Source organism: Elgaria multicarinata, chromosome 6, assembly GCF_023053635.1.
Source record: "Elgaria multicarinata webbii isolate HBS135686 ecotype San Diego chromosome 6, rElgMul1.1.pri, whole genome shotgun sequence".
Lineage (NCBI taxonomy): Eukaryota > Metazoa > Chordata > Lepidosauria > Squamata > Anguidae > Elgaria > Elgaria multicarinata.
The window spans coordinates 50814440-50827383 of NC_086176.1; the positions used below are offsets into that span (position 1 = coordinate 50814440).

Genomic DNA, 12944 nt, shown 5'->3' on the forward strand with positions numbered 1-12944 from the left:
TAAATTTGCAGCCTAATTTACCGATCCAAAGGTCCAGATTGCAGTCTCAGCCCAATTCTATGTGTTCTTAGGCACAGTTAAGCCCATTGGTTGCAAATTTATTTTGATTTGAAAACTTACACCCTTTGTTAAAATCATTGGATTTATTTATTTATTTTATTTATTTAAGGATTTTTATGCCACCATTCAGCCAAAAAAGGCTCTCATGGCGGCTTACAAAAGTATTTCTTGACAGGCCCTGCCCGCAGGCTTACAATCTAAAAGACATAACACAAAAGGAAAGGGGATTGGGAGGGAGGAGGGGGGGGGGGGAAAGCAAATTCAGGCACTACAATCTTAGTTGGAAAGTTCAGCAGTTACAGTTGACAGCAGGAGGGAGGGGGCTCTCAGCTGGAGCTGGACCCAGGCACGGTGGAGAGGTGCCTGGCTGCTGCTTCCTCCCTCACTGGTGGCCTCTGCAGAGACTTAGACATGTTTAATTGTGACTGGGATTGTGAATGTAACCATCACTTCATTCAACTTTATTGTCTTAACCGGTATTGGCTGTCCAGGTGTTTGGAAAATAAACCATAGGGTAGGCTAATGTCCTTTAGGGAAAGAGTGTGATTTTAGAATATTAGTAGATATTGCTTGGGAAAATATTCATAACATTTTATTTTATTTATTACCTTTTTATAGAGCCCAATGGCCCAAGCTCTGAGTGATTCACAAAAATAGTTATTGTGTGGATTAGAAAAGTAATAAATAAATGAAAAACTTTACATTAGGGTGCATGTAGGCATAATAGTTGAGCAGTAGGACTACTTCAGATTCATTGCAGTATGTTCAAATCAACCATTTTCTCTTCAAGCCAAGGAAAAAACAATTCTGCAAACTCACAGGGAAAGCCAGCTGATTGGCTTGCATTTACAAAGTTGTGAACTGGCCATCCTTCCTGTTTCAAAGCAATTCTGCAACTTTGTTATTTTTTAAGAGCAGGGAATGAATAAATAGTCTTCCAGAGATATGGTAAAGGGGAACAAAGACTGATTAATGGATCAGCATTCAATTTTGTTAGTATGTACCTCTTTCATTTCTGTTGTGGGAGCAGGAAGATGGGTGTACTTCATGGTTAAAAAAAATACCAGCTGGAAACTATATTTTAATGGTATGTCTCTGCAGCCTTTGAGGATGTAATACAAAAAAAATATCTCTGGTTCATGTTTATCCCTTCCTTAGACTCTACTCTTTTTATATTTTGGGTGTTTTTACACAGTAAACACTAGAGTAAACATGATAAAAATGCTAGTTACCTACTATAGTGGCAAGTCCTGGCACAACTCCAATATCCATACAATCTTAGGCTGCTGATAAGTTACTCTGATACTTTCTCAGCAGTTTCAGTCCTATAACAGTAAAAACTGGAGGGGAAAACATGGCAATGGCAGCATCAGGATTGTAAGAGTACAACAATGATAAAGCAGCTTTTGTGCAGGTTTTATAAGGGTGTTCCCAGACAAGGCTTTTGTGCCATCTCTATGTCTCATTCATGGAATTTTAGGGGTGTCCAGACTCGTAATCCTCCCATGTTTTTCTACCACTTCTCCAGCCTTTTTTTCTTACTAGAAAACCTTAAGAAGAAAAAAGACTGAGTAGCTACATAATGCATTCTGACAGTTAGCAGAAGGACCCATCTGTCTGGAAGCATTCTAAAACAAGCTGTAACTATGGTTGTTTCCAGACTAGGGCTTTTTAACATTGCTAAAGCACTGGTTTTTTTTGTAGCCGACTTAAATGGTTCCAAATGGCCCTTAATGGAAAGCCATATTCCCCATAAAAATCTACCAACACAGGATTTTTCCTTTTAAGTATACAAAAGCATTAAAAGTGCACGCACATTAAGAAACACATTTACTGTATTTCAATTTTGTGTTTTATGGTGTTGGCATTTAGGTTGTAGAGGTTTCTGAATAAAAAATGTAATGCTAAGAGTGAACCATTTCAACATCAGACCACAGCCATTCACAACATGATACAACAGAGAAATAGGCAACAAACAAATGTAATTAAGAAAATGAGCCTCAGCCACTATTGCTTAGAGTCTCAAACATCACTAGTAACAATATGTCAGGAAACTGCCCCTTCTACAGATAATTTGGGTTTTAAAGTAATATTTAATGTTTCTTTTACAAAATGTATTCCAGAAGTACTTCTGCAATTCTGGCTGTAAACTAAATTATTCTCTATTTTTAAACTTAAAAATACATTGGTCCTAAGTTCCCAAAAGGAGGATTCTGTTCACAAGATGCTCCTGCTGCTATAAGGAGAGAGCAACATTTTTTACCAATTCTTCCTGCAGTCCCTTCAAAATCTGCTCTGGGGAGTTGAGGGACCATTTGGGACACTGTGTGGGAAGTGCTTTCAGGAACTGAAGGCAGAAATTGACAATCATTTTCCCCAATGGAGGCTCCTTCCCTGAACAGAATGAACCCTGTTCATAGAAGGTCAATTCAGAATCGAAGGTATGGTGAAATAGGTTAGAAGTGTCTCTGGGTTCATTTTAACTAATAATGGTCACATGTAATGATATATCTGGGTAGAAGAAGACAATCTGTGAGTGGTATGTTTTGTGCACACATCTGTGGGGGGAAAGACAGTGAAGAGACTACATGAACCTGCATGTCTGTTCCCTTAAACATGCTGTAAATGTTACTTCTGCACCAGGATTAGTTTACCAAGTAGTATTCTAATCTATAATTGTGTGGCTTACTTTGGTATATATAGAGTAGGTTTTATTGCTCTTATGGGGCAATTTACCAAATCGTTTCAGTACAGCCACATCTACGTAAATGATGAGTGAATTAGCACTAGAGCAGAGTAATTTACCTGTAGGAATAAAAATCTTACTTATTCTGATAGTTACCTTGGAATACATCGGCAGAAAAGGCTTTCCATAAAAAAAGCCAGTTCCAGTGACATTCCTCAGCAGTCTCAAAGTCACTTCATAACCGTCAGTTATTAATGAAGTTTGTATGTGATTGGGACATAACAGGATATTTGTTTTAAATAAGAGTTTTAGCAAGGAAGTTTCTTTTTTATTAAACTATACTAACTTCTTCCTCAGAAAGATGATTTACACTTTAAGGCCTCGGTCAGGACCAGAGTCAAATAGTGCTTTGTTAATAAACTTCAACATAAATATGGCTAGACTGATGAGGATTCAGAAACCAATTATTGCTGCTGTCTCTATGGAGACCTTACAATGGGCCAGTTCACACAATATTTATTTGTCCATGTGGGCACTCCGGATTGTCTCTACCTACATGTTTAAGCAGACATCTACACTGTGTAAACATGACCAAATACAGATACAGTCAGCAGGACTTCCTGTAATATGGTGCGTCGTTTTTGTTTGTTTTTGCAGCTGCACTATCCAGCTATAACTGTGATTGCTCAGTTTTATACATTACATTTGTTCTCATGAATATTCCCTCAGGTATGGTCAGGATTGCTTATGCAGACAAATGTATTGTGTGAACCAGCCCTAAGAATCTTTGCAGTAAGGAGATAAGAAGACATGGCATAAAAAGCCATGCTAATTCTAAAAAAAAGTAAGGAGTATAAGCATTTTAATTTAATTCTTTAAGCACAAAAATTCATTTGGTCTCTGCCCTTCACAACATTACTGTGCCAATAAGGCATAGATTTCTATATGAACACAATAAGTGCCCTACAGTGAGGCACAGCAGCTAGAAGTAATTCATATGAACATTATGAAATAAATTAGAAATATTAGAGACTGTGTGCTTACTTTCAAAATATTACAGGATTAATTATATCTTATAGTCATTAGATTTTCTAGGTATTTCAATGGAGTCTGCAGGAGCAGAATTTATACCAACTGTAAGGCCTGAGCGCCTTGATGAAAGCTCAGAAGCAGGGATATGACGTAATTCTTTGCGAGAAAGTTTTACTGGGGTTATTCCTTGAAGCAGGGTCACAGTCTCTCTTGCCTGAGAATGACAGAATGCTTGTGATTGAGATTTTGCAGGCTGCCGTAAATTCCCAGCTTGCTCTTCCAGACTATCAGATATATTGGATCCCATTTCTGCAGCTTCTTCAAATTTGTTTTTTCCCCCCTGCACTCCTAAACCATCTGCTGAGTGGTTTGTTTCTTTTAATTTCCCTGTTGACTTGGATGTCCTGAGTTCTTCTGATGTGGTACTTGGTTCTTCTTGGATCAGTATCCTTTCAGTAGAACAATAACCTAAAAAGAAATAAAGCAGTTGGCTTAGGTACTTTGAGATAAGTATCTATTATTATTATTATTATTATTATTTATTTATTTATATAGCACCATCGATGTACATGGTGCTGCACATATCATTAAGAATTGCACTGTTGGTTCAGTTGTCTTCTATTAAAATAAAGTATCTTGAGTGTGTTGACAGGAATGAATGAATGAATAAATAAAGAAATAAAGGAAATGGTAAAATATAGTGGCTTGAATTCTGAGTTACCCTCCTGCAAATGGATGGGCACCTTCCATTCACATTCAGTGGAAGCTTTTGCTAGTGGAAAACAGGGCGGTAAGGACAGATTTTCATGTATTTCCACTGCACAGAGAATACTCCAGGTGGGTACTGAGGGAAATCTGACCACTGCCTCCCCCTTTTTCTGCTAATGGAAACTTAGGATCCACTGGGGGGAAATGTATGCATTTGAAAGCTAAAGATTAACCAGATCTTTAAAAACTACTGTAGTGTCAAAAAAACTGTAATCTAAAATAACTTCTGAACTGATTGGGTCTAAATACAACACAGTGCAACCCAACGACATTATGCTTAATAAGAGTTTTGCCATTAGCCTGAAAGACAGTTATATTTCAGTTATGTGTAATTTATAGTTCTAATACTTCTATTTACTTTGAGTCAGAGGATGGTGTATTGATTCTCCAAGCAGTTCCTTTAACTTCTTCTTTGATTCTCGGCTAGTTTTCTTATAGAAGAACAGGTCTCTTTCCAGTTGTTGGACTTTAACTTCATATGTTGTAAGAGTTTCTGCAATACTTTCACCGTCTTGTTCTGCTAATTAAAGACAAATTAATTTTAGGTTCAAACTTGCTTTTGTTTTAGTTTCATTCTATATAGCAGGAACAGAGTTGTGGACCAACTCCTGTTTCCCACAGTAGTTAGCCAAATGCCACTATAAAGTCACCAGAGTCCAATACCTTTGCAATGAAGTAATATTAATTGCATCTTTTGTTCATGTTCTTTTTGCTGGAGAGTCAGACGCCTATCACATTGCAGCATGAGATGCTCAAGTGCCAACTCAAGTTCTCTCACTATGTTTTCTTGTTCCATTACCCTCATTCCAAGTTCTTCAGCCTGCAGTTGCAATTTACGTTCAGTCTCACGGAGGCTGACAACCTAAAAAAGAAATAGTCTTTTGTTTTGTTAAATCAAAGTGCTCCTAACTAGGTATTTCACACCTCAAAATACCGTATTTCTTCGACTGTAAGACGCCATCGATTGTAAGACGCACACTAATTTCAGTACCACCAACAGAAAGAAAAAACCCTAAGACACACCTGCGATTCTAAGACGCACCCCATTTTTAGAGATGTTTATATGGGGGGGGGAAGTGCGTCTTAGAATTGAAGAAATAGGGTATTACAAAAATGAAAAAAGCCAGTCTTTGGCATGCTATCAGCAAGGAAAGCTGCAATAAACTGCATCCTTCACAGTTTATAAGTCCCACTGTCAAGTCACCTTAATGCCATATACCAGAGCTGAGTGTCAATAGAATCATCTAAACCAAGCACATTAGGAAATTATGGTACTTTTTATTAATATCACTACAGATTCCACAGCTCTCAAAGTTACAAAAAATAATAACCAGAAATAAAATGTTAGGATTTAGTTGTGCTATATGTACTTACCATATAGCTATATTATAAATTAAAAATGGAGTTAGTCAAAATATGTTTGTGCTTTCATATCCACCCTGTCCAGAATTACATTTTTCTACAATTCAATCTTACCATCTCTAATTAGCATGAGAAAAACCACCAGACAGCCATTTTGTGCCAAGAAAAAGAACCAACAAAGTTTTCTCTGCTGTATATTGTTTTGACAACAAACCTTATTAAAATACTTTAAGAGAATTGCTCGCAGCTCAGTAGCAGACAAGGAAACCAATTTCCCCATCATATTGGCGTCGCTCTGTGTGAGGATTTGTGTTGAGGCTCTGACTGAGTTCTGGTGGTTTTGGATACTTTCATTCTTGTACGCAATGGCAACTTCCAAGGTTTCAATCCCTTCTTCAAGTTGGAATAGAACATGTTCTTCCTGGAAAGTAAACAAATTATGAAATCGTAATAGCTCAGCAGAAGGCTACCAAAGTTTATGAATTTTAAATATTCAATATATTATTAGAATGTGTCAACATTCAAATATATTAAAAGGCAGTGTGTTTACTAAGTGTTACGTTCTCGTTTGTAGTCATTTATATTAGGATATAATTTAAGGTATTGGTATTGATCCTTCATTTAGGCACTCTTCAGCGAATACCTTTATTCTAAAAGGGTGCTATTACTGAGTTGAATGGGCCTCTTACTACCCAGTAGACATTGAATTCAACTTTATTTAGGGAAAAATCTAACATCATGCAAGCAGACTTCAACTTATGCAATGGGACTTTCTGCTCCTTTCCTATGCCCTGCAACACCCTATGCCCCTCCCAAAAATCTGCTTCAGAAGATCCCCCAACCCAGCTGAGCAGATTTTGTGGGCACACATTCTACGGACAGAAGCCATTCCAACCCTTAGATTTGTACCCTACTTCAGTGGTTTTCAAACTCTGTTTCAGGAAACTTTAAAGAGCCTTGGAAGTTTATCACATGTTTCTCAGGGAGATGATCAGACATGGCACACAAGATTCCACATAAAAGAATTTGTCCACATCTACCAATCTTCCCTGAAATATATAGCCACAAGGGAGCATTGAATGTATTCAAAAACACAATCACAGTTTATGTGGGGGCAAAGCTGTGGCACCCAAACAGGCTTGGCTTCAGGCAGCTATTTTTGAAAAGAAGTGGAAGGAACTGAAAGGAAGAGGAGGAAAAGCAGATTTGCATCCCGTTGCCTTTTCTTCATGGCATAACAGATGCAAATGCATCCAGTTGGCAAGCAAAGATGAAATTTACTTCACATGGAAGAAAAGGGAGTCCCAGCTGGGACTTTCAACTGCCCCCAATGTGTACAGGTTATCATGGATCCCAAACTGTCCCAAAAAGGTTCTCATTGAACATATTACAAAACTAAACTGTTCTTAAAAATAATTTCTCTTGAAATTGTTCAACAAAATAACTTTCATTTCTATTTTAGCAGCTCTAAACATTAGCTGTTTAGCTACTAGTCTGAATGTATTTTCTATTAATAGTAGCTAATAGCTACACATCAAATGGATAACAACTTACTTCGGGTGACAACACTCTGCCATTCTTTAGTTTCTCATCCACACTGTTCCTTCTTTTCAGCAGTTGATCCCTTTCCTTCTGCAGAGCTTGAACCTCTTCAAAAATCTTTCCCTGCTCATCACTGCTGCTGCTCTGAAGCTGCATATTTTTGTCACATAATTCCTGATCCACCATGCTCAGACGGGTAGATAATTTCAAACTGTCTTTATTGAGCGCCTATAAACACAAATGAAAGTACAGTTCCTTTCAGCATACAGGTAAGCCCCCTGCCCAAAACCAGATCACAGACTAATATGCAAACCTTCCCTTAGGGAGCAATCCTATGGCCCCTAGACAAAGTTGGGGGTGGGGGGGAATAGGATATTTCAGATTCCTGGATCTGGTGTTGAAGTCAGCGCTCCGACCTCGGACATAGGAATTTGAGCTCCACCCCTCCCGCGTCGCAACTGGTGTGGAGAGAACTGCTCTGGCTGCCTTTCCAAGTTCGCAAAAGTGACATCGGAGAGCAGATAAAGCTGGTGTTCCCGCGGGCAGAGAGAGAACTGGAAAGGCCGGCTTACCCCCAAATAACCTCTCTTTCCCTCCCTATTCACAATGGATGAAAAAGCCTGTCTAGCTGAAATGCAGTGTTGGTGTCAAAGGGGAGGTAATGATCGCCCCCACCGCACCTCCTGCTCTGCACTGGATACTCGTAAGCCTCTCAGTTTTATTATTATTTATTTATTTAGAATATTTATATACCGCTCCTCATTGAAAAAAATTCGGAGCGGTGTACAAGGTAAAATTAAAATAAAAACAGAATAAAACAGTTAAAACAAAATTTAAAAAGAAGCAAAAAAACAAAGTTCAGAGGCTTATGAGTATCAAGGGCAGATCTCATAGGATTGCGCCTTTAGTCTGGGGTCAATCTGATAATAAATAATAAACACTGTAGGGACATCCACTCTATGTTTTATTTTAATGTATGCTTATTTTTGCTAGTGTGGATGAAAAGCAAACATTTAATATGCAAAGTTTCAGAAAAGCTGGTATTTGGCATTTCACCTCCCACCCGTAGTATTTTACAAAAATTCAGTATTTCCTTTGAATTCCAATTTTACAAGAAGAAAAGAGGAATGTGCAAGTTAAGGTCACAAGGTACTGTCCATAGAAGCAGAGTGCCAATTACTTTTCACATAAGTTTCTAAACTCATTTTTAATTAGCAGCTTGCAGTATTACCTGACTGGATCTCAGTTTTTTAATTTCCAAATGGTTTTTCTCTTGTATCAATGTTTCCTTCTTGGAAATGATCACTTCTCTTCTTTTTAAATCTTCTTCCAGATTAGCTAAGTCTTCACGTTGACGCAAAACCTTCTCTAGCTCTTCATCTAGCCATTTCTTTTTGTCTTCTAATTTCTGCATCAAGAAAGAAAAGATACACAAGGTCAGTTTAAATTCATAAGTATATCCTCAGCTATGCAGTCTTCAATAACCTTATTTTGGCTGCATAAAAATTAGCAATTTTCCAGGATTTAAACCAGAATCGGCATACTTGGAATAGGTGCCATATAGTCCAGAAGTTTACCTCTAGAGCACTTCTAATAGAGTTTTTAGTGTTGCAGCAACCACCCTCTGGAATACTAATACCAAATGATTAATATCATTTGGCCCCATCGACATTCAGGCATCTTTAAAACCCATCTCTTTACAGAGGCTTTCCCTGAAGTTTGACCCTGATAGCTGTGGTTTATAGCACACAGTGGAATGTGTGATTTTATTACTGATTAATTTATTGTGTTGCTTTTATTGTTATATTTATACTTGTTTTTATGCCATTGTATTTTATGTCCAGCACTTTGATTTGTGTGTGAAAAGTGGTATATAAATCTGAATAATAAATAAATAAATACCTAACAAGTGTTACGTTTCAACTGACCAAAAACTGAACTGATATTTAGGCACTTAATTATATTTAATTAAAATAAACTGATAGTCAATTAATTGACATATTAGAAAATCTCAGTGAGGAAAAAGTAAAGTTTCTTTTACATAAGAAATAACTAATTGAAACTATATTTTACCTCTGCATACTAGTGAAGTGTATAGAGTCCTTTCTAGTTGTCTCACCAATTAAGCACAACATTTTTAAAAATATGCAGTTGAAGACTTAGTTGGTTAAGCACCAAATAATTAAATCTTTGATACCTTCTTGAATTTCTGTCAATTAATGAGTGACAATTTTTTCCCTTGCTTTATAAACTTTCAATTAAGATGTTCATCTAAGTAGCTCCTAGTTACTACTACTTTAGAACCTAGTAGAGGGAGGTACTTCTGCTACAAAGTCAGTCACTAACATTTCAACTCATCAGGGTTACAAAATATTACCTACCTGCAGTTGCTGTGGTGTTTCAGCTGAGTTTTTCATCTTAAATGCAGCAATTTCTTCATCTTTTAGTTTTAGAATCTTCTCCTGTTGTTCTGTCTTTTGTTGAAGTTCCTGTATGTAAAGAAGCATAATTTCCATACGTGTTTCAAAAATATCATGTGTTAAAAAGTTGGGAATTTCAGTTCTTTGGTAAAAATTAAGCTTTAGTGGAAATATTTGTTTAAAACACTGTTAAAATACTAACATTCAAGAGTTAATAAAACTGATAGTGTACAATTATTCTTTAAATATAAACACCCTTTCCTAATATTTGTACTTAGTATTTATATCTTACTTCCAGTCTTCAAAGCACTTTAGATGAAGTAATCCTTACAACAACTTGGTAAGGAAGGTCTTTATTATCTCCTAACTGCAGATTGGAGTAGGGTGGGGATGAAGCTGAGAGAGTGATTTGCCAAGTGAATTCAGGACTGAAGTGAAATTTGAACCATGAACCTCCAGCCTTATAACTGACACTTTAACCACAAAACTACCACCTCCTAACTTTCTTTGATCATGCATGATATTATATGTACTGTAGGAAGAGTCTCAAAGTCATGCACCACAGCCAGTAGAGGCAACGAAATAACTGCTTTTATACTTTTATTAAGAAAAAACAGAAATGAAATCTCTTGCCCTGATCTGCAGTTGCCCCTGTTGAATTTCTGCCTCCAAGATTTTCTTTTTTTCATTTTCCTCTCGCAACCTTTTCTGTAGTTCAGCTTGTTGATTTTTCATGTGGCTGACATTCTGTTCCACTTCCAATACACGCTTCTCATTCTGGGTGGATAATGACGCCAGTTTCTTAGTTTCCTGCTGTTTTCTCTGCAAGACCTTAGGTCACATAGCACAATTTAGTTTACTATTGATATTGTCCTACTGTGTTGTACTATCGTTTTGTTGTCTAAACTGTTCCGCTTTCCAATTATATTTTATTTTACTGTGATTTTTTGTTTATGGATTTTATTGCATTTATGAGCTTTGCATGTGTACAGTTTTTTTTCAGTAGAAAAGCAAGGTATACATTTTATTATAAAGAAAAACAAGGAGACAGAATGTAAACAAACCAAACAAATATTTGGGCAGAAAGTGATGGATGTCTTACTATTATACTATACAGATTAGATCAGCAACAAAGCTCAACATATTTTGGAATCCACCCAGATAATGCTTGTTATTGGTCGGATTAAGAGAGCTTCAGCTATGGGACAGTATAGGAATGTAATAAATGAAATTAAAAATATAATAAATAAATTTGCACTGATGTAGAAATTATGCCACATTTTAACAAAGGAAGTCTACTACTTGGGAAATAGTGTGAGAATGAATAAGATTTTGTCCTTGTTTTTATAGTGTGCTCACACCAGGGTTATATAAGAAGCTGGCTCAGTTTAGACAACACGTTAGTCAACGCAGTGTAAAAACACCACTCAATGGTTGAGTTTTTAGGGGGTACTCTCCACTCAACATGTTCTAACTCCACCATTGACTGTGGGCTACTATGGAGTTGAATAAAACCTATCGCAACATTTGACAGTTCCTCCGCCCTCTCTCCTCCCCCGATCCTCCCAATAGTATCCCATTAGCCACTGCGGCAAAAAAACCATTCTGGCAGCTCTCCTAGAGAGGCAATCACTCCTTGCACCACTTTTGCCAGGGAACTCTACCTAGTGGAAAAAGTCAACTCAACAGAAAACTCCACGGAGCCCACCACACAACAAGCTACACAACAGTTGTGCAAGAACTCTCCTCTGCACAGTGTAAATATTCTGCGTGGATTGTTTTCCAAAACAACAACAACACTGCATGGAGTTTTCCCACCAGACAATACATTTCTCAACGGTGGTGTAAAAACTCCACCGTGGAGTTCTAAAACCACCATTGATAAATGTGTTGTCTGAACTGAGCCCCTATGTTCAGAGTCATCTGGCCAATAAATTATGTGTATTATAAAAGGGTGAGAGATGTACTTTTGGGGAAAAGAGAATTATGAGTTAATACTGTGGCTTGTATAAAGGCCAGCTAGTGAGTTCACAGCAGAGGCATGATTCAAACCAAGGACTTCCTTGTCCCTAGCTCAGTTTCTTAGCCACTACACTACACCAACTCTCAAGACTATATTTTACTGTATCATATCCGCTGGGCAATATGATTAGATTTATTATTACAGAATACTATAATCGTCAAGCTTGTACAACCAAGTACATAATAAGATGCAAGGTTAGTTTAATATGCTCTAGCAAGAAATTGTTATCATTCCCCAATTACAAGTACCTGTACTTTTAGCTTTGCTGCATCCATCTTTTTTCTAAATTCTTTTTGTAATCTGGCCTTTTCAGCAATGTCTCTTAGTTCCTTGTTCTCTAGCTCCTGCAACTGCTTTTGCGTTTCAGCTAAATCCATTTTGGCCTGCTCCGCTTCACGTCCCAGTTGTGTTATTTTCAGAGAATACTGCTTGCTTACGGATTGGGCATCATTACCTTGAAAAATCCCCAAATAAAACCCCCTTTATTTTTAAAAAAGTGTATAGGATTATTACTATTTATCACTAATTATTTTATCAGTAATTTAGAAGTAAGCTTTAGGAGCTTACACACACACACACACACACTTTCCTCCAAGCTGTGTACAAGGCTATCTCTTCTCCCATAAGAACATAAGACAAGCCATGCTGGATCAAACCAAGGGTCCATCTAGTCCAGTATTCTATTCACACAGTCACCAACCAGCTGTTGACCAGGAACCCACAAGCAGGACACCATTGCAGCAGCGCCCTCCTACCCATGTTCCCTAGTAACGTGTAAATTTTGAGAGGGACAAAAATGTCTCTCTATCCACATCCCCCCACCATGCATAATTTTGTACACCTCTATCATGCCTCCTTTTTTGCATGCTAAACAATCCCAGCTGTTGTAAACGTTCCTCATAATGGGGATGCTCCTCCCTACTCCCTCTATTAAGATTCTCACACAACAACCCTGTGAGATAGGTTAGGCCAAGACAGCATGACTAGCCCGAAGTCACCCAATAAACCTTCAAGGCTGTGTGGGGATTTGAACCCATCCCCCATCCCCAAA

The 12944-nt window shown here is 37.5% G+C and overlaps 1 protein-coding gene across 3 annotated transcripts in view; it reads right to left on the reverse strand.

Annotated features, from left to right (window-relative positions):
• Positions 1-3139: 3139 nt before the first annotated feature.
• KIF27 (kinesin family member 27) overlaps positions 3140-12944 on the reverse strand; it is a 28528-nt gene continuing 18723 nt past the window's right edge. For 2 of the 3 annotated variants that reach the window (XM_063129383.1, XM_063129381.1), the window contains exons 9-17: positions 12142-12347; positions 10504-10701; positions 9832-9939; positions 8682-8858; positions 7463-7678; positions 6123-6329; positions 5210-5408; positions 4905-5066; positions 3140-4246 (exon numbers count right to left, since the gene is read on the reverse strand). In XM_063129383.1, the coding sequence (XP_062985453.1) occupies positions 3813-4246; positions 4905-5066; positions 5210-5408; positions 6123-6329; positions 7463-7678; positions 8682-8858; positions 9832-9939; positions 10504-10701; positions 12142-12347 (1907 nt within the window). In that variant the 3' untranslated portion in view covers positions 3140-3812. The remainder of the gene's footprint in view (positions 4247-4904; positions 5067-5209; positions 5409-6122; positions 6330-7462; positions 7679-8681; positions 8859-9831; positions 9940-10503; positions 10702-12141; positions 12348-12944) is intronic. The other variant, XM_063129382.1, reaches the window with a different exon arrangement.